Source organism: Podarcis melisellensis, assembly GCF_964234715.1.
Source record: "Podarcis melisellensis genome assembly, chromosome: 3".
NCBI lineage: Eukaryota > Metazoa > Chordata > Lepidosauria > Squamata > Lacertidae > Podarcis > Podarcis melisellensis.
The window spans coordinates 5500915-5528820 of NC_138530.1; the positions used below are offsets into that span (position 1 = coordinate 5500915).

General features: G+C 47.8%; 2 protein-coding genes across 4 annotated transcripts in view; both read left to right on the plus strand.

The window, feature by feature from the left end:
• LOC309365793 (L-threonine 3-dehydrogenase, mitochondrial-like) overlaps positions 1–27906 on the plus strand; it is a 209300-nt gene that overhangs the window by 135951 nt on the left and 45443 nt on the right. The gene's annotated exons all lie outside the window — the stretch shown is intronic.
• Positions 356–27035, plus strand: MTMR9 (myotubularin related protein 9). Of its 3 annotated transcripts, none has more exons than XM_081904099.1 (11): positions 356–433; positions 1973–2337; positions 8254–8362; positions 10195–10320; positions 11034–11207; positions 12493–12710; positions 18611–18772; positions 19697–19838; positions 22881–23101; positions 24609–24760; positions 26764–27035. In XM_081904099.1, the coding sequence occupies exons 2-11, from the start codon at positions 2153–2155 to the stop codon at positions 26940–26942; spliced, it is 1668 nt and encodes a 555-aa protein (XP_081760225.1). In that variant the 5' UTR covers positions 356–433; positions 1973–2152; the 3' UTR covers positions 26943–27035. The 3 variants fall into 3 exon arrangements, with proteins under 3 accessions (XP_081760225.1, XP_081760223.1, XP_081760224.1); XM_081904097.1 differs by lacking the exon at positions 356–433 and adding an exon at positions 535–633; XM_081904098.1 differs by lacking the exon at positions 356–433 and adding an exon at positions 710–1089.

Below are 27906 nucleotides of genomic sequence, written 5' to 3' on the forward strand. Positions count from 1 at the left end.
ACACACACATACAGTACATACACAAACATATATATACATATACACACACACACACACACATATACAAGTATGTGTATATATATACACACACACACACACATAAATATACATATACATATATATACACACATACATATATTTAATACATATATATATATATACACACATATACAGTACATACACACACATATATATACATACACACATACACACACACACACACACACACAATATATTTTATATATTACACCCACCCACACCAATATACACGCACATTCACGCACAGCCACATGCACGCGCACAACGGCCAATTCAAAGCAAACCCCTCGCCTTGCCTCGCCCGATTATGACGGGGCAGGATTTGAACACCGGAACCTCCGCGTTGCGCGGCCGAGTTTCCAGCCGGCACCTTCCCTCCCGCGGCCTATTTCCGGTAAGGGCAAAAAGGAGAGCGAGAAACACACTAAAAGAGAGGTGGGGAAGGAGAAAAGCGAAGGACCCGGAGGCAACTTCCGCGCTTCTCAGCTGCCTCCCCTCATTGGTCGCCGGGCAGCGTCACGTGGGGGCGAGGCGGCCCTGCCCCCCCCGACACTCCGCCTCCGGGCAGCGCCGGCCCCGCCTCCCGCCCGTTTCGTGTGTATTATCATTATTATTATCGCTATTATTATTATTATTATCATCACTATTCCTCTCTGTCTCTCACCTCATTTCCTCTCCCCCCTCCCCCTCCCCCCCCCAAAATAACGGCCAACCGCCTCAACATCCGGGTACCGGCGGGGAGCTCTTCCTGTCTGCTGGAGCCTCTATAGGGGAGGCAGAGGAAGGAAGGAGGGTTGGTTGGGGGCAAAGGAAAAGGGGTCCCCCCCTCTAGACTGGGAGAAAGGCGGGGTGTGCATCTATATACCTCTATCTGTACTATATTGCATATATTGCGTGTGGCAGCCAGACTATTATTATTATTATTTAAAAAAAACAGCCTTTTGTTGCCAGTCCCCCACCCCCAAAATATTCCTCCACTATGGAGTCCAAGACCCCCCTCTGACAGCTGGGGGCCCAGCCCCCCCCCAACCTCCTTCCCCTCTCCAAAAGGTGGGTATTGATTCTTTAATTCTTTTTTCTCTCTCTCCCCCTTCCTCACCTCACCTCAACAAGTCCTTCTAAGATTAGGGGGGTTCCACAGCCCTCTGATTTGTAGAAAGGAGGTTTTTTTGGGGGGGTTGTTCGGTTATTGGTTTGTTTTCATTGCACTTTTTGTGTTTGCGGGCGAAGGGGGGTGTGCAGTTTTAATAAATAGTAATAGAGTAATAATTGCTCCCATTTCTGATTCCATGAACTGGGCAGGGGTCGGTGGGAGGCGGTTACCCTTTTCTGTTGTTAGGAGCGGGGAGTTCAGCTGCCTCTCCCTCCCCTGGGTGTGGGGGGTATATGTATGGAGGGGGGAACCATTCTCAGGCAATTGGACCCTCTACTGAATTGGAATCGCTGTTCTGCACAAGGTCTTCCCTGGCTTCTGTGTTAGGGGAGCGTGGGTTTATTCTGCACCTGTTATCCATGCCTAGGGGCTGGAAATGGATCCGCTTCTGGTGGTTTGTGGGTGGGAGGGTCCGAGTGGGTGGGTTTGAGGTGTTCTGACCACACCAGGTGTTGTGATTTTAGTCCTTGGGGGAGGGAGGGCAGGGCCTTTGAATTCTCTCCAAAAGTCCTTAAGGCCCTTAATAACGTGTTAAGACTTCCGCTTTACATCCTTTTGCACATTTGCACCTGGAGAGAGCTGTGATTGTGACATCCCCAGATAACTGCCTTTTCATTAGCACCTTGGTTTGTGACATCTTCCCCACCCACTCCCCAGAGAGCTTTCCTCTTTCCTAAAACTTCTCCCATACCTTGTAAGTTATTCTGCCCCTTCCTCAAAACACCCATCCTTTTCTAAGCTAGAAATGGTTCATGATTTCTCATGTCTTCCCCCAACCAGTAAGAAATTGGATCCTGCAGCGATGACCTCTGCTGGGCCGCTAACTCTCAGCTAGTGCCGTGACCTTGAAACTTGTGGACTCCTGTGGAAGCGACCAAGAATTTTGGGTTATATCTTGCTGGAAGATTCGAGTTGGCACCAGTTTGCTTAAAGGAACGTTGTGCTGGAGCTGAGGGAAACATGGAGTTTGCTGAGCTCATCAAGACGCCACGGGCTGACAACGTGGTCCTTCACCGCCCCTTCTACCCGGCAGTGGAGGGGACGCTGTGCTTGACAGGCCATCACCTCATCTTCTCCTCACGGCGGCAAGACAATGTTGAGGAACTGTGGCTTCTGCATTCCAACATTGATTCCATCGAAAAACGGTGAGGGAGCTTTTATCTTTGCGTTGCAGGCAGTTAACGGAGGAGGAAAATGAGCTACGTACTGCTGAAGAACCATGTAATTTTCATTCAATACCAACATTTGACTGTGTAAGAAGAAAGCATTTGGAGACAGCATGGTGGGCAAGGAAAGCATATACAGTGGTACCTCGGGTTAAGTACTTAATTCGTTCTGGAGGTCCGTTCTTAACCTGAAACTGTTCTTAACCTGAAGCACCACTTTAGCTAATGGGGTCTCCTGCCGCCACCGCACCACTGCTGCGCGATTTCTGTTCTCATCCTGAAGCAAAGTTCTTAACCCGAGGCACTATTTCTGGGTTAGCAGAGTCTGTAACCTGAAGCGTATGTAACCTGAAGTGTATGTAACCCGAGGTACCACTGTACACTCAGGTCATTATTGTGTGCTTCCCAAAGGCATCTGGTTGGCCACTGTGAGAACAGGAAGCTGGACTAGAGGGGCCATTGGCCTGATCCAGCAGCAAGTTATTCTTATATCCTTATAAGTTGGTCCCACAAAGCCCAACATAAGCTGCCCCCAAGTGACCTGAAAGACTGTACTCCCATTCCATACTGCCTGAGTTTTGAGATCTTTGGGAGATGCTGTCCTTCTGTCCTGCCATCATCTGTAGCCTGTTTGGCTGGAATTCAAGACAAAAAAAGGGCCTTCTCAGTGGCTCCTCGCAAGTTCTGGATCTTCTTAAGAACGGAAGAGCCCCACTGGATCAGGCCAAAGGCCCAGCTAGTTCAGCATCCTGTTCTCACAGCAGCCAACCTGCAGCTTGCCAACTCCTTCTCATAGAATCAGTTTTTTAGGGTTCCTGCAGGCAATCCTCCTTTTTGCAGGAAGTCTAGGGCTAGATTGTCCTTGGCAGAAGGCTGTCCAGCCACTGCTTAGGGACCTCTAGTGAAGGTGAGCCCACCATCTCACTAGCCAATTTCTGCTCTATAATTACCTTCTGCTGACTCGATTATTCAGACAGGTCTTCAGTCTCATAAGCTGTTTTTTATGACCGTTGTAAAGTTTAATTAATGTGTTCCAGCCCGCCTTGTTTTTTCCCCTATTATGTATATTTTCTTTTTCTGTTGCCTTCCACACTGTTTGTTGAGATAATATTTTTTTACAGAACACTGAAGAAATGTATCTATGGACTCAACACCATTCCAAGCAACCCAGTTTAATTATTCTCCATTTTACTGAGAGAGGAGGGGTTGCCGGGGCTGACCACCTAAGTATTATTGAGCTGACATTTAGACATAAGGAATGTACAGATCTTATTGGACAGCGACAGTGTCCTGCTATCCCATGGAAATGAATGTGGGTGTAAGCATGCCTGGTTTTGTGCTGGGTCTTAACCAAGGATGGAATCATAGAATTATAGTTGGAAGAGACCCTGAGGATCATCTCATCCAACCTTTAGCAGTGCAGGAATATATATTGTATGTCCTGCATGGGGATCAAACCTGTGACCTTGGCATTATCAGCACCATGCTCTAACCAACTGAGCTATCCTGGCCTAAGGAACATGGAAAGCTGTGTAGTACAGAGTCGGACCACTGGTCCATGTTGCTCAGTATTGTGTACATTGACTGGCAGTGGCTTTCCTGGATTTTGAAAGGGCAGCCATTCAGCCCTGTCGAGATGCCAGGGATTGAGGCTGGCACATTCTGTGTGCCAAACAGATGCACTACCACTGAGCTGCAGCCCTTCTGCGAGAATGAAGCATGACTTGGCGTGCTTGTAATATTTCCCTTAACTGAGTGGGCGGATGCCCTGCCCTGCCAACGCATATGCCTCGGGACTGGATTTTTTTCCAGTTGTGGTCAGGAAGAACCTTTGCCCTAGTCAGATTAGCTAAGGATCGGTTTTATCCTTTTGACTTTTCCTGCTGGTTAGGAGTGGGGAACCTGGCACCCTTCAGATGTTGTTGGACTCCCAACTCCCATCTGCCCCAGCCAGTACGGCCAATGTTGAGGGATGATGGGAATTGTAGTCCCGCATTGTTGTCTGGAAAGCCACAGGTTCCCCACCTCTGCTCACGATTCTGGGAAAGACTCAGCCTCTGCCTTTAAACAAGGGAATGGTCTGCTCATACTCAGCTGAATTTTACTTTATGGCTGTCAGTTTTTATATTTGCACTCCAGAAAGGCCGGACTCGGGGGATTAATCATCATATCTAAACTGCTGGGTCAGACTACAAGGTGCATCTAGTTCAGCAACTTGCTTCCTGGAGCAGCCAGCCAAATTCCCACAGGGAGCCCACAAGTAGGGCTTGAAGGCAGTCTGTTAGCATTGCCCCACTCCCCAGCAACTCTTATTTCGTGGTATACTGCCCCTGAGCATGGAGGCTCTGCTTAACTCCCTTAACTTGTAGGCACCAGGAGACCTAATTGATCTCCATGAATGTGCTTGATCTTTCTTTCAAATGCCCTTTCCATAAGGCTGGTGGGCACATTGGGATTTTTAAGTCAGCGCCTTTGGGTTTTTAAGTGGGTGCCTTCGGCACCATACTTCTGATAGCTTAATTCTTCCCCTGCCTCAGATTAATTCCCACCCCCAAATGAGAGACAGAAAGAACGTTCGTGTGGACACACTTCACTTTCCAAAGGAACTGGATAAAAGTCGGATCAAGTAGAATTAATCTGAGCCTTGAGAAGCACATAAGAGGAAGTGGGGAAGAGCGTCAATCTTCCAGCTTCCTAGCTCAACTGTAGGGACTTTCCAAAGGAGGCGGGGTGACCACCCTTCACCATCTCATGGCCAAGAGGGGCGGCAAGTGGCAGTGCCAGGGGGAGGTCAGAGGCTTTGTGGGCATCAGGAGAAGCCTGCAAGGGGTATCATTGCACCCACGGGCACCACATTAGCAACCCCTGCCGTAAGGTAATTTTGCAGAAGAAATACCTTCCTTTTGTTTGTCCTGAGCCCACTGCTACTCAGAATGAGGCTGTAAGCTAGATGCAGGTGGGTGGGACCGTACTTTGGGAAAGGCATTGAAGTTTATACGGTTTGGGCCCCTCCTCCGCCTTTGTCTCCATGACTTCTCCCCTGCCGTTTTCAAAATCCCGAGCGAGCAAGAGGCAATTTGCTTGCAAGGGCTCAGCGTTGCTTTTCTCCCGGTAGCCTGGTAGAGAAAGACGAGCTGCAATCTGCGGAGCCTTCATTTTTGTTCTCGCATCCTACTCTCTGGCACGCGTTCCTTTCTTCCGAACTAAAGAGCAGCAAGCAGTTTGGAACAGTGTTGAAATGGGACAATTAACCTGCTTGCCCTCCTGCCAGGCTCTTTTGCAATTTCCTTGAATGCGAGTAAATGGGGAACTGGCGCAGCGGAGCTTCTCCTTGTAAGGGCAGCAATGGCTGGTTGATCTATTTAAAAATATTACCAGGGCCGTTTGGCAGTTCACAGGATTACTTGGAAGAGCGTTAACGTCCTATAGTGGCTGGCTAGTCACTTCTATGGGGTTGTGAAGGCGGGGAGGGGCAGTAGCTCAGGGAGTAGCACATCTGCTCTGCATTCAGAAGGTTTAATCCAGGCATAGGCAAACTCGGCCCTCCAGATGTTTTGGGACTACAGCTCCCATCATCCCTGACCACTGGTCCTGTTAGCTAGGGATGATGGGAGTTGTAGTCCCAAAGCATCTGGAGGGCCGAGTTTGCCTCTGCCTGGTTAAATCCCCGGCATCTCCACTTTGGGCTGGGAAATGATCTCCATCTGAGACCCTGGAGAGCAGCTGCTGGTCAGAGTAGACCACACTGACCAATGGCCTGACTCTGGATAAGGCAGCTTCCTGTGTCCCTTATACAGAGGCTGCGTCCACATTGTACATTTAAAATGCCACAATTCCACTTTATAAACAGTCACAGTTTTCCCCAAAGAACTCTGGGAGCTGTAGTTTGTTCAGGTTGCCAAGAGTTGTTCAGGGACCGCTTTATTCCCCCTCACAGTTACATTCCCAGTGTTCCCTGGGAAGAGGGAGTCCTACAGTAGCAATTGTAGTCCTGGGAGGGGAGCAGCGTGTTGTGCAGATGTGGCCTGGGTTTGAACTGTACGTATTTCCCTAGAAAAGGTTTTAAAGTGAACATTCTGTATATGCTGCTCATTGCGTTTCCGTCTCACACCTCCCCAAAGACAGCAGCTTTAAGTAAATCAAAATGCATGCTGTAAAAGTCACAAGGTAACTGGAATACACCTCCCATGGCCCCCTCTGGAAGAGCATTCCTGCTGAGATACGACAGGCACTCGCTGTCTGAACCTTCTGGAAACCACAGAAGACGTATTTGTTCCAATAGGCGTTCCCAGCTGGATAACCAGGTCCCTGCCATGGGTGTTGCCTTTGTATTTCTTATTTATTTTCATTAATTAGATCACAAGACTCTTAGTCTCAGGGTTGTAGGTTTCAGCCCCACGTTGGACAAAAAGATTCCTGCCTTACAGGGGGTTGGACTAGATGACCCTCGTGGTCCCTTCCAGTTCCACTCCCCTCCTCCCAAAATGTTCAGCGGCCACAGACTTCACTTTGTGCACCTGTCTTAGTTGCCTCTGGGTAAATAACTGGAAAGAGGTGGAAGACAAACACCCTTCCTGTTATCCAAGCTTGGCTAGAACATCAGTAAAACTTGGGTTTTGTAGTACTAACACATGTTCAGCAGGAAATAAGCAAAAAACTGCCAATGTAAACACAACACTCCCTTGTTATCGGGTTTCCTCCCTGATAAGATGCCTGAAGCAACAGAGAGAGGCTCAGCTGTTTGCAGGAAGGGAGAAAGCTGCCTTTTACTGAATTGAACCTTTGGCCCATTTAGCTCAATATTGTCCACACTGGCTGGCAGCAGCTCTCCAGGGTTTCAGGAAGGCTTTATGTGGAGATACCCAGGACCTTCTTCATACACTGAGCAGCGTCCTCGTGAGTGGGGAAACTGTTTCCTATTGAGGAAGCATGTGTGCTACATGCAGTATATGGTCAAAAGTTTTAAGAATCCTTGCATTAGACCAAAGGATTGTTTAGACCTGACAGTGCATAATGTAACCCGCAAATCCCTGGCTGACCTCATCCACTCCTGCTAATTTGGTGCGTCTGCGCCAATGACTTAGCAGTCCCTCGCCATGGAAACCCTGATCTTTTATGTCTGGCCCTTCATGTCTGACTCTCCCTAATCCTTGCTGGTTGCTTGATTGAGCTTAACCTGATCACAACTGTGATCCGCTTTCCTCTTTTTAAGCCCACTTCACTTTCTCTGCTTCTAATGCTTCAAACTGACGGGATCGGAGTCCTCCTCATTCCAGTTTTCTGTATGAGCAAGGGCTCTTCTATGCATCCCCTGCAGAGTTCTGTGTCATTGCAGTCTCTCTCCTTTCCTCACCACCATCAAATTATAATACCAAGCTCCTAGCCCTCATGGTTTGGGAGGGAAATCTATGTCTTAGGTAAGTGAAGGAACCAAAGAGACCCGCGGGCAGGCTCTGCAGAGGCGAAGGATGGAACTTCGTAATTTATTTATTTGCATACCACTTAATTGTAAGAACCTCTAAGCAGGTTACAGAATGTCTAATGGTTTGGACAGTGGTGGGTGGAATACTTGCAGGAGCAAACCAGCAGGTGTGGGAAAAGCCGAGCAACCCGCTTCCCACTTGACAATTCTCCATTACGAATCACATACCACCCCTTGCTAAGATCACTTGCAGTTCTGTTCTTACCATTTTTCAAACCAGCTACTTCTCTGCCTTAAATGAAGGGTGTGTTAGCAGCTGCATTGTGATGGGTTATAACTCTTGTTGGTTGCACTGCTTGCTGTTGAATGCACAGGTTCACTGTAAGCGGCTGCCTTTGCAGGCTTGCAGAGCATCCCTGCAGAGCATCCTTGCATCCTCCTCTTAAACGCACCTGCCTTTTGTGTTGCTGCAGTTTTGTTGGCACCATCGGCACCATCATCATCAAATGCAAAGACCTGCGGATTATCCAGCTTGACATCCCCGGCATGGAGGAGTCTTTGAACATAGCTGGCTCCATCGAGGTAAGCTGATCCGTAGAAGTGGAGAGAAAATGGCAATAAACCTGACCCGGTTTTTCAGGGGTCCTCGTTGGAAGCTAGGGTGGTGCTCAGTTCCACAAGAGCAGTGGGATTTTTTTTTTATGATTGTTCAACCTTTGAGAATCAAGAAATCATCCCTGAGCTCTGGCCTTGCTAGCTAGGGGTGATGGGAGTTGTAGTTCAACAACATCTGGGGACCCACAGGTTGAGAAAGACTGCTCTAAGGGGAAAGCTGTCATCAGTGGAATGTTGATAAAACAGCGAACCATCAGGAAGGCAAGAGGAAAAGTCAGTCTGGCTGGCCAAAGAAACTCAAGTGCGGACCCGCGGAAAGAGGAGGAGGAGGGCTTCATAAGTGTTCAGGAGATAACGCACCTCCCTTAATCCCCATTATTCAGACTGGGCTGCTCTAAGGTGCAGCTTCATTCTCTGTGCACCTCCTACTTGTGATAGCTGCACCACTGCCAGCTAGTACATTTCTCTGTGACATTCTTAATGCTGAATATTGTAAGGTGGCGTGGTGTCCAGAACTAGGATATGGTAGGCACTTCTAGTAACAAAGCAAAAAAAAAAAAAAAGTGGCAAAGGGCAGACCTGTTCCCTCCTGTACCCTGTGGACCATGCACTGGGATAGCCTGCATGCAGCCAGTTTCATCAGGCCTCCCATCCCTACAGCCATTCCAGCAGATTTCCTCAGTGAGAGATGGGAATAATAATAATAATAATAATAATAATAATAATAATAATAATAATAATAATAATAATAATAATAATTTTTTATTATTTATACCCCGCCCATCTGGCTGAGTTTCCCCAGCCACTCTGGGCGGCTTCCAATCAAATTTTAAAAACAATACAGCATTAAATATTAAAAACTTCCTAAACGGGGCTGCCTTCAGATGTCTTTTAAAGAGAAGATGGCTGCTTATTTCCTTCACATCTGAAGGGAGGGCATTCCACAGGGCGGGTGCCACTACCGAGAAGGCCCTCTGTCTGGTTCCCTGTAACCTCACTTCTCGCAATGAGGGAACCGCCAGAAGGCCCTCGGTGCTGGATCTCAGTGTCCGGGCTGAATGATGGGGGTGGAGATGCTCCTTCAGGTATACTGGACCGAGGCCGTTTAGAGCTTTAAAGGTCAGCACCAACACTTTGAATTGTGCTCGAAAACGTACTGGGAACCAATGCAGATCTCTCAGGACCGGTGTTATGTGGTCCCGGCGGCCACTCCCAGTCACCAGTCTAGCTGCCGCATTCTGGATTAATTGCAGTTTCCGGGTCACCTTCAAAGGTAGCCCCACGTAGAGTGCATTGCAGTAGTCCAAGCGGGAGATAACTAGAGCATGCACAACTCTGGCAAGACAGTCCGCATGTAGGTAGGGTCTCAGCCTGCGGACCAGATGGAGCTGGTAGACAGCCGCCCTGGACAAAGAATTAACCTGCACCTCCATGGAGAGTTACCCCTTTGCCAAAAGCCCAGCTCCATTGTGCAGGTTTTGCCCCTGGTCATTATAAGAACAACTGTTTAGAAATTGGTGTCTGAGTTTTGATTTTGGTTTTCCTCTTCCCTCCTTGGCCCTTTCCCCTTGTGTGCCGTGCTTTTTCTCTGCTTGCAAGCCGACACCCACCTGTCTTGTTTTACGCGATTTTATGTGTCTGGGAGCCCTTTTGGCCGAAGAGCGCTGTACAGATGCTTTAAATAAATAATAAACAGAGGCTGCGGAAGCAACATGCATCTAAGGGGCCGAGACCCACTGAATCTTCAGGGTCGTTCGATAAAATTATGTCTCTGCATGTCTGTGTTTTCCGTCCCGCAGGCACTGTCCACCTTGGATTCCATCACCCTGATGTATCCTTTCTTTTACCGGCCCATGTTTGAAGTCATCGAGGATGGCTGGCACTCCTTCTTGCCAGAACGGGAATTTGAGCTTCTCAGTTCAGTTGTAAGTCCCTGTTCATGGAGCAATGCCTCTCCTGCGCTTAGGGAGAGCGAACTTGCATAAAATGGGAACTTGTAGTGGGGATGGGGAGGGGACATGGTTCTCCACGGAATGAGAAGTACCATTTGGAGGGGAAATCACTTCCAACCAACCCTGGGGAAGACCATTCGGTTCATGGGGTGCAGAGTGAAAACCCCACCCCTTCTCCCCTTCTGGCACAGTGTTTTTTGTTGCAGCCTTGTAAGACTTCTCACGCCCTCAGGCTGGAAAAGCTTTCCCAGCCCTGGATTAAATAAATACAGCTTGTGTTTGGCATTGACCTCTGCACTTGTGGGATTGCAGAATCTGCCAGTCTCCTCCCTGTCCGTGTGTGCCTGATTTTACACACCAGCTTTGTTTAAAGCTCCATAAAGTGGCTGCCTTGTAGGGTGCTAAATTATGTAGCAGTGCTGAGAGGCGGGGAAGGCCAATCGACAAGATGTCTCTTGAAGAGGCAGCTAAGTGGGTGGGTATGTGGCACGATTGGGAGGAAAAATGAGTCAGGAAAACCGGGTTGCAAAGAGGCTGCTCTTAGCCGGCTGAGCATCCTTTTGTCTGCTCCTGAAATCTGATGGCTTAAAGCCACAGTAGTTTACTCTTATTTCTGATCCCCCACCTCTGGAAATCCCATTACATTACCTTCACCCTTAGTTAACCATGATTTTTCTCCCCTCCAGACAAACGAATGGCGGTTGAGCTACATCAACAAAGATTTCTCCGTCTGCCCCTCTTACCCGCCCATCGTCACTGTCCCCAAATCGATTGACGACGAATCCCTCTGGAAAGTTTCCACCTTCCGCCACGGTGGGCGCTTCCCGGTCCTCAGCTATTACCACAAGAAAAATGGGATGGTGAGTTGGTCGAGGTGGATGAGTTTCAACTGCAAACGTATACTTGTTTCCTGGACGTGCATATTCTCAGATCTTGGCCTTGAGGGCAAATATTACATCCTCCTTCCCCATCCCTTTGAAAACGCGTGCATGGGTTGCACTACATTTTTGGCATTTTGACCTAAAATTGCGCCCTGGGTGTGCATGCCAACTTTCACCCCGCTACCTTTGTGTTCAGGGGAATCATAGAATAGAATCATAGAATCATAGGGTTGGAAGAGACCACAAGGGCCCTCGAGTCCAACCCCCTGCCAAGCAGGAAACACCATCAGAGCACTCCTGACATATGGTTGTCAAGCCTCTGCTTAAAGACCTCCAAAGAAGGAGACTCCACCACACTCCTTGGCAGCAAATTCCCTTGTCGAACAGCTCTTACTGTCAGGAAGTTCTTCCTAATGTTTAGGTGGAATCTTCTTTCTTGTAGTTTGGATCCATTGCTCCGTGTCCGCTTCCCTGGAGCGGCAGAAAACAACCTTTCTCCCTCCTCTATGTGACATCCTTTTATATATTTGAACATGGCTATCATATCACCCCTTAACCTCCTCTTCTCCAGGCTAAACATGCCCAGCTCCCTTAGCTGTTCCTCATAAGGCATCGTTTCCAAGCCTTTGACCATTTTGGTTGCCCTCCTCTGGACACGTTCCAGTTTGGCAGTGTCCTTCTTGAACTGTGGTGCCCAGAACTGGACACAGTACTCCAGGTGAGGTCTGACCAGAGCAGAATACAGTGGCACTATTACTTCCCTTGATCTAGATGCTATACTCCTATTGATGCATCCCAGAATTGCATTGGCTTTTTTAGCTGCCGTGTCACACTGTTGGCTCATGTCAAGTTTGTGGTCAACCAAGACTCCTAGAACCTTTTCACATGTACTGCTCTCAAGCCAGGTGTCACCCATCTTGTATTTGTGCCTCTCATTTTTTTTTGCCCAAGTGCAATACTTTACATTTCTCCCTGTTAAAATTCATCTTGTTTGTTTTGGCCCAGTTCTCTAATCTGTCAGGGTCGTTTTGAAGTGTGACTGCATGTTTGGGAGATGGGCTGCATGTTTGCAGAATAACATCTTCCAAGCAGATGGGTTGGCAAGATAAATGGAAGTCCTTGCTTTCCCAAGCCAAGGATTCTTAATGGCCATTTTGCCTCTGGGCCGAGCGGACGTTCTTCAAGTGAGGTGTCAGGTTTGTGGGCCGGTGGAAGACTCAGCTGAGGCGTCACCTGCTCACTGGACCCCGTTTGCCCTTCCTAGGTGATGATGCGCAGCAGCCAGCCGCTCACGGGTACCAACGGGAGGCGCTGCAAGGAGGACGAGAAGCTGATCAACGCCACGCTGAGAGCCGGCAAGAGGGGCTACATCATTGACACACGCTCTCTGAGCGTCGCTCAGCAAGCCCGGGCCAAAGGGGGAGGCTTTGAGCAGGAAGCCCACTATCCCCAGTGGCGAAGGATCCACAAGTCCATTGAGAGGTGAGTTGATGAGTGAGGCATGGTATGAAGGACCTCGTGAGGTTGTTGCTAAGCTCCAAGACAGGGATGGGGAGCCTGTGCCCTCCCAGATGTTAAACATAAGAAGAGCCTGCTGAATCAGGTCAGTGGCTTATCTAGTTCAAGCTTCCTCCCCTCACAGATATCTGTATCTACTCAGATATCTCTTATGGGAACTTGCCTTCTTGGAACAAAAATGTCTCTAGTCATTTCCAGAAAGTGCAGACAGTGGGTGTGTGCTGTATCTCAACAGGAATGCTATTCCACACAGAAAGTCCTGCTCTGAGTTACCACAGAGCTGCCTTCTGATTTCTTTGGAACTTGCAGGAGAAATTCTCCTACAGACCTGGAGCCCATTGCAGAATCACTGCAGGTTAAAGGTAAAGGTAAAGGATGCCTGCATGGTTAAGTCCAGTCAAAGGTGACTATGGGGTTGCGGCGCTCATCTCGCTTTCAGGCTGAGGGAGCCGGCGTTTGACCACAGATAGCTTTCCGGGTCATGTGGCCAGCAGGACTGTACAGCTTCTGGCGCAACGGAATACCATGACAGAAACCAGAGCGCATGGAAATGCCATTTGTTGTTGTTTAGTCGTTTAGTCGTGTTCGACTCTTCGTGACCCCATGGACCAGAGAACGCCAGGCACCTCTGTCCTCCACTGCCTCCCGCAGTTTGGTCAAACTCATGCTGGTAACCTCGAAAACACTATCCAACCATCTCGTCCTCTGTCGCCCCCTTCTCCTTGTGCCCTCCATCTTTCCCAACATCAGGGTCTTCTCCATTTACCTTCCTGCTATTTACCTATTTATCTATTTGCACTGGTGTGCTTTCGAATTGCTAGGTTGGCAGGAGCTGGGGCCGAGCAATGGGAGGTCTCCCCGTCGCGGGGATTCGAACCGCCCACATTCTGATCGGCAGGCCCAAGAGGCTCAGTGGTTTAGACCACAGCACCACCCGCATCCCTTAGAATAGGCATAGGCAAACTTGGCCCTCCAGATGTTTTTGAGACTACAACTCCCATCATCCCTTACCCCTGGTCCTGTTAGCTAGGGATCATGGGAGTTGTAGTCCCAGAACACCTGGAGGGCCAAGTTTACCTGTGCCTCCTTTTAGAATCACTGCATGAGGCTTAAGGAGATGCAGAGGTGGTGTATGTGTGCACTCCACTCCGAGCTCTTTGGAGGAAGGCTGGAGTAGCAATATAATAAATTTTAAGGTGGGATATTTTACAGTCCAATGCTTGCACATGGCCAGTGAACTCAACCAGAGTGGGTTGTCCCTGTGGTCTACTGAGTTCATAAAGCAGCCTGTGATTATATTGCAAACACTTTTATTTCTCTGTTTGAGGTAGCTGAGAGTACAAAATCTGAAAGTTCACATCCACTGGGCACCAAAAGAATTACGGCAGCATTCTGTGTGAACCTCCTTCCCAAACAATTGTGTCTGATGTCTCTTATTTGACTGGCTTCAAATTTATTGTAAATCGACAGGCAGTGTGGTGTCTAGGCAACTTCAGCTGCCTGATTGCACATTGCCTGATTGCACTGTGGTGTGGAATTTTTAAAAAAAAAAAACAGAAACAAAACCCACGTTGTTAGTATGACACACTGAGAGCTTGTGTTCTCATATTTGCTTAAATCAAGATTCCAGTCCTCAAGGCTATGTTGCAGCATGCAATTTGAAAACATGTTAAAAGACATTAGAACCAGAGAATGGTTTTGCAGGGTTTCAGGTACAGTGGTACCTTGGGTTAAGTACTTAATTCGTTCCGGAGGTCCATACTTAACCTGAAACTGTTTTTAACCTGAAGCACCACTTCAGCACCTGAAGCACAGCTAATGAGGCCTCCTGCTGCCGCCGCGCCACTGGAGCCCAATTTCTGTTCTTATCCTGAAGCAAAGTTCTTAACTTGAAGCACTATTTCTAGGTTAGCGGAGTGTGTAACCTGAAGCGTATGTAACCCGAGGTACCACTGTATAGTGGTTGAGGGAAGCTCTGCACAAAATAGAAAGTAACAGGGGCCTCTTCATTACTGGATTCCCACGGCCCCAATATATATGAATATTTTTGCACAGGCTTGAGAATGAATGGCTAATATAAAAAACCCCTCATACAGTCAAACCTCGGTCCTCGAACAGCTCTGTTTTCGGACATTTCGGTTCCCGAACGCCAAAAACCCGGAAGTAAATGCTCCGGTTTTCGAACATTCCTCAGATCTCGAACGTCCAACACAGCTTGAGTGCAAGAAGCTCTTGCGACCAATCGGAAGCCACGCCTCAGTTGTTGAATGTTTTGGAAGTCGAATGGTCTTCCGGAGCAGATTACATTCGACAACCAATGTTTCACTGTACTAGTTTTGTTTTGGTCAATTTTGGAAGAGTTAATCTAGCTCTGCAGATCTGGTTATTTCTGTATATTTTTTGTTAGCAAACACTGCCCTTAGCCTCCAGCAGGAATTTTTAGATTCTGGAAAGTTGATGCCAGGTTCTTCACTTGTGAGGCAATAATATTTCTAAAAGTATAGAAGATAAATTATTTCTAAATAAAATCACATTTTGTGCAGAGGTGCAGTTTCACTCTTGGAGAAGATGAGTGAGGGCATTTTAAAAACCAGTTTTGCAAATTAAAAACAGGAACGAAAAATATAAACAACTAATGCAAAATTAATAAAATTCTGGGTACATATAGAAATTACGCAATTCTTGGTTTTCTATATTTTTTAAAAGATTGCCCATTATTAACTGCAACATTTTCTTTTCTATTTAAAGAAAGGAACTGTCCCCGATAGATTTCCTCAAGTGTGTGGGTAGAGGGGAGAGAATTAACCTCTTTTGTGTTTGGTTTGCTGACAGCCGTCTGGGTTTGGGGTTTTCTTGGTTATAATTTTAGGTGAAGCACCTCATGGACTCCTCTTTTAATTACTTTCATCCTAGTAAGCGTGTCCAGTAAAGGAGAGCCCCGAAATCCATTTCCACGGGAGGCTCCTGTCAACTTCCTTTTAAATCCTGCCCCATAAGCCTTCGTGCCTTACAGTTCATTGCCCCTGTTTCTTGCTGCTCCTGCAGCTGACAGACCTTGAGTTCACCAAGGTTTGCTTCTCTCAATTAAGATCCTTCCTGCTCTGCTATCTTGTCCTCTCCTCCATCTCCCCCTTCTGCCCTCTGGGCATCCAATCAAAGGACATTAAGTGTCCCAATTCATAACCAATTAAATGTCCTGTGACCAGTTCCTGGACGCAGGAGAGATGAGGTGGCTTTAGACCTCCGGGCAGAAGTTACAAACCCGTGCTCAGCCATGGAACGTGCTGGGTCGACTGGATGCAGTGGTCTCTGTCTAAACCACAGGCCATTGGCTTAAAGGGGGGGGGGATGTCACCCACAAAAGCCAAAATTCTATGATTTTTATTTTTATTTATTAAATCTGTATACTGCTTTTGTAGATCTCAGGATGTTGCACAACATAAAATTGCAATATAAAAAAGACGAGATGCATAATAAAAATAAGAACAAAAGCAAACCATTAATTCCACACACCCCCTTCCAAAACACATTTAAAAGGGCATCAGACGTCAGTCAGCCAAAGGCCTGGCTGAATGGGAATGTTCTTGCCTAGCACCTAAAGGCGTATAAGGAAGGCACCAGTTGAACCTCCCTGGGGAGAGCATTCCACAAACGGAGCCACCGCGGAAAAGGCCCTTTTTGTTTTGCTGATTTGTATCAGTTACATAAAATGAAGTGTAAGTGCATGCTTCTGCTTGTATTTGCATAATACAAGCTTCTGCCAGTCAAGGGGAGGTGCCGTGCATTCTGTCCCTTATAAATCCCCCTTATGCGGAGCCCCTTGAGGACTAGTAACTGAGATTGTCAGGTTCATGAGTCTGCTGCCCAGTCCCCAATTTGTCTGCATGTGTGATGTGAATGTGAACCTAGCCAAAGCTCAGCCCCACGGATTGTCACGGTGTTCATTCTCACTGCCATGAAATACTTTTTCGAACGTTCCATTATGAAGACCTAATGGGTCTGCAAAGAGGGTATCCTAAGCCCAGGCCACTGCACATCTTCCTTCCCCGAAATCCCTCCTTGACCACCCCTTTCTTTTGAAGTCTTTGACCCCCCAGCCCCAAGTCAACGTTGTTGTTGTTGTTTAGTCATGTCCGACTTTTCGTGACCCCCATGGACCAGAGCACGCCAGGCACTCCTGTCTTCCACTGCCTCCCGCAGTTTGGTCAAACTCATGCTGATAGCTTCAAGAACACTGTCCCACCATCTTGTCCTCTGTCGTCCCCTTCTCCTTGTGCCCTCCATCTTTCCCAACATCAGGGTCTTTTCCAGGGAGTCTTCTCTTCTCATGAGGTGGCCAAAGGATTGGAGTCTTAGCTTCAGGATCTGCCCTTCCAGTGAGCACTCAGGGCTGATTTCCTTAAGAATGGATAGGTTTGATCTTGCAGTCCATGGGACTCTCAAGAGTCTCCTCCAGCACCATAATCCAAAAGCATCAATTCTTCGGCGATCAGCCTTCTTTATGGTCCAGCTCTCACTTCCATACATCACTACTGGGAAAACCGTAGCTTTAACTATATGGACCTTTGCATCCTCTAGCTAATAAGAATAAGGGCACACAACAAATAATTGCATCTTTGTAGTGCACGCCACACCTCACATGCCCTCTTCCAAGATTCTTCCCTTCCCGTTCCTGGGGGGTGTATTGGGAGGGAAGACCCATTGCGACCGCCAGGATCCCATCTGGTTTGCTGTGTTTCCACGTGGGCGTTGGAGACTGTTGCCCCTTGGAAGTGGTAGGGCAGAAGGCAAGGAGACTGGCAGTTGATGAAGCCAGAGCTAACTAAGACCTGTTGTGTCCCCGTCCTCCAGCTCATCATCATCATCATCATCATTTATTTATATCCTGCCCTCCCCAGCCGAAGCCGGGCTCAGAGCGGCTAACAACAGTAAAAATAACAGTTTACATAAAATCACAATCAATTAATTGAAATACATTCTAAAATCAGTTCATTCTAAAATCAATTCAAAATCAAATTAATGGCAACCATTGGGCTAGAGTGCTATGAGGATTACCGAAGGAGGGGGTCAGACTGTGCCTTGGCCAAAGGCCTGGCGGAACAGCTCTGTCTTGCAGGCCCTGCGGAAAGATGTCAAGTCCCACAGGGCCCTAGTCTCTTGCGACAGAGCATTCCACCAGATCGGGGCCACGACCGAAAAAGCCCTGGCTCAGTTCTACAAAGGCAACACTGAGGCAGGGGAAGAGGAAGCTGCCAGGCAGTTCCACCCTCTTAGACTTGTTGTCAATAAGAAGGCAGGCTGAGATTAGTTGGGCAGCGCCCCTTTCGTCCTAATAGACAAACCACTGATGTGTATTATATATGTTCATTCGCACGCAGAATCAAAGGTAAGCATAGTCCCCAGATACAAACAGCAAGGCTTGCCATGCTTTGGCCGATGCCATGGCACAATTCAGTGTTAGCTCCACTTGGGGATAAGCTGTGGCATTGCTGTCGTTGTTCTGCACACTGCTATCCAGCCTGCCTCCAGCTCTTGTTCTGCTTGCTTCCTTTCTGTAAATTCAGTGTGTAGATAAGATGTTATTGCCTGGAGTTAGTATACCAGTGACCAAAGCCAGGTGGTATAGATCAGGGTGTACTTGGAAAACGCAGAGTTGCCACAGAGTCATTCCCTGGGCTCTTTCTGCTCCATCTGATGTCAGCCCTGCAGGTCAGAGGGAGCAGGTCTCGAACCAAAGCTGTTTTGCTATAACAAGGAAGGCCATAGATCCCTGGGGCATTTCAGCCCTCAAGGTACAACCAGATCCCTCTGCAGGCTCATTGTGGTCATTCTTGTTCCTTCACCTGGTACAACATTCCCCACAGGTACAACATTCTGCAAGAGAGCCTCATCAAGCTTGTGGAGGCCTGCAATGACCAGTCGCACAACATGGACCGCTGGCTGAGCAAACTGGAGGCTTCCAACTGGCTGACTCACATCAAGGAGATCCTGACCACTGCCTGCTTGGCTGCTCAGTGCATCGACAGGTGGGACCCACCTTCCGGTTATCTATTTATTTCTTTGCAGGTTTACAAGCAGTGTCACTGTCACCAAAGCGGTATGCAGTAAGATAGGATCCAGGAGGTCGCAGGCCCATTAAACGTAAAAAAACACACGCTTCTACAATTGCAAAATTTTTATTCCGTAAAATGATTGGGTCACACTTCGGGGAGAGCGTTTTCAAACAAAAAAGGGCTTCAGTGGTTGCCTGAATATCAAAACACTAGGTGCTTGTCTAACTTAGGTTTGCAGCTGATTCCAGAAGGCTGGAGATGCAACACAAAAAGCCCTGTTTCTGGTGCATGCTCTAAAAACGCGCACAGGGAGCATGTTGTACGCTTAGCAGTGCCCCGTTTGAGGAGTGCAGTCGCTGGGCAGGAATGTATAAGGCCTCCAGTCCTCAGGTCTGAAGTTGTTTGGGGCTTTCGAGATGAACTGCAGTTTAACGGAATGAGCCGCTCCAAACAGCTTTGCTTGTTTAGAACGTTAATAAAGAACATAAGAAGAGGATTGGTGCTGGATCCGATCAAAGGTCCATCTAGTCCTCTTATTGCATTCATAGCAGAGTTTTCCAGGAAACTCGCTGGCGGCCACAGCCTCTGTCGTTTTTCTCCAAGAAACTGATATCAAGAGGTACGCTGGAATGTGGAGGCTCTGTCCACCTATTGTGGCCAACAGCCCTTGAGAAACCAAAACGTCTCCTCAATAAATTTGGCTAGCAACCATTGGGGGTTGTTATTCTGGGGCAGCCGGTAAGATCTTGCCCACCTCTGGCCTCCAGAAGGTTTCCTGCCAGAGAACATGGACCTTGGGCTGAAGAAGTGTTCCTGCCCCTGCAATATGTTGTCTGTGCATACACCAGCTCAGTATGTTTGCCTCCCTTTCTCAACCTTCCTCTGGCCCTTTCCTAGGGAGGGAGCATCTGTCCTGGTCCATGGGACTGAAGGCACAGATTCAACACTACAGGTGACCTCGCTGGCTCAGATCATCCTAGATCCCAGATGCAGGACCATCCGCGGTTTTGAAGCTCTGGTTGAGAGGGAGTGGCTGCAGGTAAGAGCTGACAAATTGCTAGCTCCTGGGTGCGGTGAGTAGCCCACAGTAAGAAGTACTCTGCTCAGAAACAAAAGGGCAAAATCGTGGTGGAGAGGTCTGCCAGTGGCTGTTGGTTGGGACAGCTGCCGCCCGCTTCCCTCTTAGCAACCCTATAGGTAATCCTGATCAAATCCGGATTTGATTTAGATCAAATCGATTTAAATCACAGTTTAAATCACTAGTCAGTAAGACTTGATTTCAACCATCTTTTTACAGAAGGACTCATTCTTGCTGGTATAATATTAATACTTACAACCGGAGGAAGGTTTCATTTTGGGAATAATAAATTTTCAGAGTAGTTTTTACAGTTACAGTCAAAAATTACTGATTTGGTTATACTATTAGAAAGACATAGATAATTATGAAATTATTGTGAGGTTTAATAAGTTAACTGTTTACATTTGGGCAATCATTTCCTTGATAACAATTTAAACAATTTATTTTACTAAAACAATAACATTCTAGCATATGTATCCATGTTTGTTAACTGATGGGGTTGAACAATTTTTTATTTTTATTTTTAAAAACTTAGACTGAGTTTTAGCACACATGAAAAACTTAAAACAAATCCTTATTTCCTGATGGATAGCCTTTGGACTGTAATGTAACGTAAATAGAAAACTATAGAAATCTGGTTTAAATTTTAAAAATCTGTGTGTGTGTGTGTGTTTAAATCATTGATTTTTATCCACCCTGATCCTGATGCCCCCAGGGAATGGTACCACCCCTTTAGGGACCACTGCCTCAGATTATTTATGCGAAAGGTAAAAGACGCAAGTTTCAACACCGATCCTTTGGGGACTCCACTTTTTACGTCCATTTATCCCCATCCTGGGCTTCCTGCTTCTTAACCAGCCCCTGATCCCGAAGAGTTACTGGCATTTGAATTCAACATGCCACATTCACCTCCCTCCTGCCCGCTTGGCAGTTTTGCGCTTGACTGTACCCCCTCCGGTGCATTCGCCCATGGTGAGATGTGCTGCGACATTTCTTGCAAAACAATCACCGGCTGGAAAACCGTGGCCTGCATCCCTGCGCTGGCCCTCCTTTCCGAGCAACTGCCGACTCGCGGCAGTCAGCTCGAAGCGCCTCGCTTTTTGCCCCTTGTAACAAAACATTAAGCGACCCGCACGAGACGCATCCATGCACGTCTGGGTTGACGTTTTAATCTGTCAAAACGGAGGCTTGTAAGGGGAAACGACTCGGATGCATATAAGCGCACGTTTAGCTAGCAAGTGCACGACCCGCTTCAGAAAATTGAAAAGACGTGTGCGGCACAGCGGGGAGCTACTAGTGTGTGGACAGGAAGCGCTAACTGCAGAAGACTGGCAAGAGAAGCCCGACGGCAGGATCAGATTGAAGGTTCAGCTAGTCCAGCTTCCCATCGCCACCCAGTGGCCAACCAGATGCCCTGATGAAAGCCTGAATGCAACAGGACTCTTCACCACTTGGCACTCCTAGTAGTTGGCATTCAGGGGCATACTGCCCCCAACAGAGGAGGAAGAACACATCCATTGTGGCTAGTGGCCATTGTCGACATGCGGAGGGCCGGAAAGCCAGTTGACAAGCCCCAGCTGTGCCAACTCCATCCATCAGCCCGTGCTCCAACGTAAATCAGCAAACCGGACTACGCACACAGAATAGGCGTAAGGCTTGTGAAGTCATACATTAACTACAGATTTATTAAACATAAATCAGATCAAAGAAACATGTCGTCTCTCTCTCTCATGTCGTCTCAGAGAGAACAGCAAAAGCAAAACTATACACAAACGGAAGTTCCCAGCATGCGGTGCTGGAATGTGACATGCAACAATCTCATGCCTGTTCCTTAAGGTGGAATGGAAATGTCAACACCTTTTACATCCATGAATTTGCCTAAACCTTCTTCCAAAGCCATCCTAGTTGTTGGCCATGACTGCATCAAGTTGGAGCAATTTCCACTCTTTTAAGTAGCTCCAGCTGTCAGCTGCCTCTGGGATGTTCACAAAGGGGGGCGGACTAAGAGCCCTTCCTGTTTGATCCCCAGTAGTTGGTATTCTGTGGTACACTGGTTCTTGCTCTGGAGGTTCCACTTAGCTGTCACCGTCCCTTATGACTTTGAATAAACCTTACAGATATTTCCACTTCTGGGGCATTTTTCCATCAAGGGTGATAGCCAACAAAGTCGCTCTACTAGCAGAAGGACTTCTGGCTGCAGCATCAAACTCCTCCACTCTTTTCCACACATGCACCTCTTAAATCTATTCTGGTTGTTCACCCAGTTCTGCAGAGCAGATCTGCCGAGGGTGCAGGGAGAGAGGGAAGAGAAGTTCCATGATGGAGGCAGAAATCCTTCTAGCAGAATGACTGTGGCCACCTTAACGATCAACCATCACATAACCCCTACTGTATCCTACTGTAACTAAGCCTGCAATTGAAATAAATGCACAATCTTCCTCCAGTTACTCACGACTCCATACCTGGCCTCTGTTGGCTCCCTGGACTTAAATTGTAAGCTTCTTGTGGGCAGGGACCTGACCCATTACTGTCATTTGGAAAGTGCCACGCACTTTTCTGCTTATGCATAGAATTTCCTCTCTGCAACCCAGCAAAAAGACATACCGTATTTTTTGCTCTATAAGACTCACTTTTTCCATCCTAAAAAGTAAAGGAAAATGTGTGTGTGTCTTACGGAGTGAATGCAGGCTGCGCAGCTATCACAGAAGCCAGAACAGCAAGAGGGATTGCTGCTTTCACTGCACAGCGATCCCTCTTGTTGTTCTGGCTTCTGAGATTAGAATTTTTTTTTCTTGTTTTCCTCCTCCGAAAACTAGGTGCGTCTTGTGGTCTGGTGCGTCTTATAGGGCGAAAAATACAGTGCTATACGGTGCCTCTTTCCATCAGAATTCTTTGTTTTTTAGGCTTTCCATGTTACAGATTTTTAAAATAACTCTTTCCTTGCTGTACCCTTTGCTCTGCCTAACGAAAGACCCTCTCTCTATTTATTTTTTGCCCCTGCAGGCCGGCCACCCATTCCAGCAGCGCTGTGCCCAGTCCGCCTACTCCAACAGCAAGCAGAAGTGGGAGGCCCCCGTCTTCCTTCTCTTCCTAGACTGCGTCTGGCAGATCCTCCGCCAGTTCCCTTGCTCCTTCGAGTTCAACTACCACTTCCTGATCATGCTCTTTGAGCATTCGTACGCCTCCCAGTTTGGCACTTTCCTGGGCAACAATGAAAGCGAAAGGTAGGTGAGCTTTTTGCTTCTGGGGTTCCCTGAGGCAAAGAGGGAGGGCTGTCGGCATCCTAGGCAGTCTCAGTTGCGCTCTGCACCATGGATGAGAAAACACGAAGGGATGTAGGGGTCTAGGCAGTCTCAGTTGCACTGTGCAATATGGATGAGGCACATAATGAGGAATATACAAGCCTCTTGGCAGTGGCATAAAAGGCAATCAATAAATCAATACAGTGGTACCTCGGGTTACAGACGCTTCAGGTTACATGCGCTTCAGTGAGCCAGTGTGGTGTAGTGGTTTAGAGCGGTGGACTCATAATCTGGGGAACCGGGTTCGCGTCTCCGCTCCTCCACATGCAGCTGCTGGGTGACCTTGGGCTAGTCACACTTCTCTGAAGTCTCTCAGCCCCACTCACCTCACAGAGTGTTTGTTGTGGGGGAGGAAGGGAAAGGAGAATGTTGGCCACTTTGAGACTCCTTCAGGTAGTGATAAAGCAGGATATCAAATCCAAACTCCTCCTCCTTCAGGTTACAGACTCCGCTAACCCAGAAATAGTACCTCGGGTTAAGAACTTTGCTTCAGAAATCTCGCAGCGGCGGCACGGTGGCATCAGGAGGCCCCATTAGCTAAAGTGGTGCTTCAGGTTAAGAACAGTATCAGGTTAAGAACGGACCTCTGGAACGAATTAAATACTTAACCCGAGGTACCACTGTAATTAAGATCATCACTGATTTATTAATCAATTGCTTACATCCAGTAATCTTCCTTTTTTATTTTTACTGAGCTTCTGAGCTAGTTTAGAGTTTTGCTTTGTAGGATATCGGGTGACTAGTAGGTAGTGAACCGCCGAGTGGTATACAAATGAAATAAATAATCATAGCAGTGTGTGGGCCTGGATTTTTGTGCAAACCCTCCGTGTTTATATCTCAGAGGTGACCTTGAACTGTGTAATAACCTGCTAATCCACATGCGCTTAAGTTTCCCACCACAAGGGGGAAGCCGTGCATCATGTTACTGGGCAGTGTTGCTGAAACATCACGTTTATTTGCACAGAGTAGCAAAGAGGCGCATTTTCTAAATTTCTACATTTGCAAAACGAGCTTTACTGGCTTGCTCTTCACTGGCCCCTGCAAGAGTTCCTTCACACCTGCCTTTGGCTTATTCAGGAGCACGTGATCTACTGTTTTCCCCCGGGGTCAGTGTTGTTATCCAGAGTTTCACTTGGTGCCCCCTTGATTCTCTGTGCCTCTACCTCATCTGCTGCTCAGTTAGATAATGCTGGGAAGTTGTTAGTTTCCATGGGAATTAAGGCAATGGCAGCATGAAGGTCTCTTGTGTGTGAGAGACATCCATCTTCCTCTAGGTTGTTTGCAAATTTGCAGAGAAATTAGAGGAAAGATTTGGCAACAAGCCGGTGACTCCCATGCTTTCTGAACCCTCAGGCTTGACTTAGTGAAGGGAGTTGATGTTTTTTATGCTCAAAAGAGACATGTGGCTGATGGCTGGTCTCTTTGCCAGGTGTAAGCTGAAGCTGCCCCAGAAGACGATGTCCCTGTGGTCCTGGGTGAATCGGCCGGAAGAGCTCAACAGATTCAAGAACCCCCTCTTTGAGGCCAACAGCCTGGTCATCTGGCCTTCTGTGGCACCGCAGAGCCTGCAGCTCTGGGAAGGTAGGTCGTAGAGAGGTTCTTTGATCTGGTGCAATTTGTGGGTGCCCAGGTGGTGGCAGTGGCTGGCAGCAAGTTCTGCCTGCTTAGACTGGTGTGCTAGCTGCCACCTTTCTTTGTGAAAGGAAGATATTCCTGGCCATAGTCAGGCACCCGTGCCTTAACATCATCACAGAAACCTTTGGTCATTCCCTGAGTTGGTGAGGCTCGTTTGACAACAGTGAGAAACCAAGTCTTTTGTGTCATTGGCCCAGTCTCTGGAACTCTCTGCCACTAGATATTCAGCAGGTGCCTTCTGTTCCTGCTTTTAAACACCTGCTTAAAACTTGTCTATCCCGCCATGCCTTTGCAGACAGTTAATAACACACAATGATTAATTGATGTCTTTTTATGGTTTTATTGTTCGCTTTTGGTGCTTTAAACTGCTGCAATATGTGTAGGTTTTTTTAATGACACAATAGTATGCAAATATTTTTTGTAAGTAAATAAGATGCCAGCATGTTGCCCCTGGGCACTAGTGTGCCTGCCTTTGCCCGCAGAGGATCTGGGGAAGTAACCTCTCAAAAATCCACAATGCGTGAGAAACCATTTAATCTTCCTGCCCAGTTCCTGTTTGCACGCACTCAGCCTCTCCTGCATTGAGCACCAAGTCAACACGGTCACGTTTCATTGGATGCCAGGATTAGATGCCCACCCAGCCTTCTATTCTGAACGGTGTAGAGGTGCAAAGCGCTTCTCACTTCAAGGATTGCCTCCTCTTGGAGTTCCATTCCCATATGTTCACCACCAGAGGTCCTGCTCCATTTCCTCCTCTCATCACAGGTTTGGCAGCAGGGCACAGCATGTTTCAATGATTACGTGGCCTTTCTTTTCTTGGACTGCGGGAGAAAAGTTGCATGACCTTTTCACCCTCTGCTAGCGGGAAAACCAGCTGTGCAAAGGGGATTTTGAGCAGATAAAAGTGCCTGGGAAGACATTGTGGTTAGAGTGTTCAGACTATGACCTGGGAGGTAAAGGTAAAGGTAAAGGTACCCCTGCCCGTACGGGCAAGTCTTGCCAGACTCTGGGGTTGTGCACCCATCTCACTCAAGAGGCCAGGGGCCAGCGCTGTCCGAAGACACTTCCGGGTCACGTGGCCAGCGTGACATCGCTGCTCTGGCGAGCCAGAGCCGCACACGGAAACGCCGTTTACCTTCCCGCTGGTAAGCGGTCCCTATTTATCTACTTGCACCCGAGGGTGCTTTCGAACTGCTAGGTTGGCAGGCGCTGGGACCGAGCAGCGGGAGCGCACCCCGCCGCGGGGATTCGAACCGCCGACCTTTCGATCGGCAAGCCCTAGGCGTTGAGGCTTTAACCCACAGCGCCACCCATGACCTGGGAGACCCGAGTTCAAATCCCCAATCAGGCATAATGTTCACTGGGTGACCTTGCACCAATCACTGTCTCTCACCCTTACAGGGTTATTGTTAAGGACTAAATGTGGATGAAAGGTGATTTATATATCACCCTTTGCACAGGTGGTTTACGATAAAAGCTGGTCAAGAAGAATACATTTAAAAAGCCACAACCCGTTAAAACACACAAAAATCACTAAATGCCATTTGTTAATAGCAGTAGCAATCTGGTCTCCTGAAATAAAATTACTTTCCCAAGTACAGGAAACTGATCCTACTTTAGTCTCCAACCTCTTCATCTTAAAAACTACTACCTTTTGGTCTTCCAGATTGCTGTTTCTACATCTTACCTATTTTTTTGTGTCCTCCAGTTGCTTCCATTCCCTCGCCCCTGTGCCCCAAGACACAGTACAACATAGCTGTCAACTTTTCCCTTTTCTTGCGAGGAATCCTATTCGGAATAAGGGAATTTCCCTTTAAGAAAGGGAAACGTTGACCGCTATGCAGTACAAAGACTTAAGTTCACAGTCTAAAGTTTTGGCACGTTACATTTTGTGTGTTATTCCATATGTCTCAATTGTCTGAGAAAAAAAATAATCTCTCCCACACCAGGTGTCTTCCTCCGCTGGAACCGGTCGTCCAAATTCCTGGATGAATCCTACGAAGAAATGATCAACATCATCAAGTACAATAAGGAGCTGCAGGTGAAAGTCAACCTGCTGAGGCGGCAGCTGGCCGAGCTGGAGACGGACGACACCACGCAGGAAGACGGGGTGCCGGAGAGCCCCTGAGGCTGCGCCAGGCTCCCTGCCGCGGGCCAGATTGTCCCCCTTTCTCTGTCGGGCAAGTCGCCCCCACACACTATAAAGCACTAAACCCTCCAAGACTTGCATGCGCTCGACCTCCTTTCTGGTGCAGTCGAGTCGAACATTCCTCCCCCTCCACACACCCTCCGATGTCTTTATTATTATTATTATTATTGCATCTCAGTTCCTCACTTGACACTGTTTTCTCCCCCTCTCTCACCTCCCCCTTCTGTTTGGAATGGCGACATTTCTCTTTTGTTTACAGGAGAAGACTCTTGATTTAATTCAGCTGACTGTCCTCTCCCGGCAGCTCTTGCCACCTCTAATAAATGGTGTGTACAGTTCCAGTGTCAGCGCTAGCCGCTCCCAAACCTCATCCCCCGTGTGGCATTCAGCAGGGGGCGCCTTTTGGTCTTTTGACTTGAGAGAGGTTTCATTCATTCAGGACTTGGCGGGCGTCTTGCGCTCTTTGCCTGGCCTGAGAAAGGCTGCCTTGATGACGCGTCTATCCTGCTTCTCCCAAACGCATGGGTTTTGATTTTTTATTTTGTTCCTGGGCTAGACAGTGCGCTTCAGCTTCATCCCAAATCCAAATAGCATCTTTCCGTGCTTGTCATTGTAGCACACAGACGGTAAACGTGGAGAGGATCTCTCGCAAAAGGCAGGGACTCCTTTCCACCACTTTCCTTGAGTGCCTCCTATGCCATCCTGAAATCTTAATTTGGATATCTGAATGGGCGCAAGATAAAATGTATGGTAGAGCCCTTTAAGGACTGTACCACTTCACACTATTGAGGGGGGCGGTGTTTTTGGAAGGTTGCCCATTGTGTTTGTGGGAGAGTTTGTTCTTACGTCCTGCATGTGGAAAGTGAGAATGGCTTGCCAGCTTTGCATAAACGCATGAGCGGAGAAGACCAAAGACCCACCTAGTCCAGCATCCCGTTTTCTC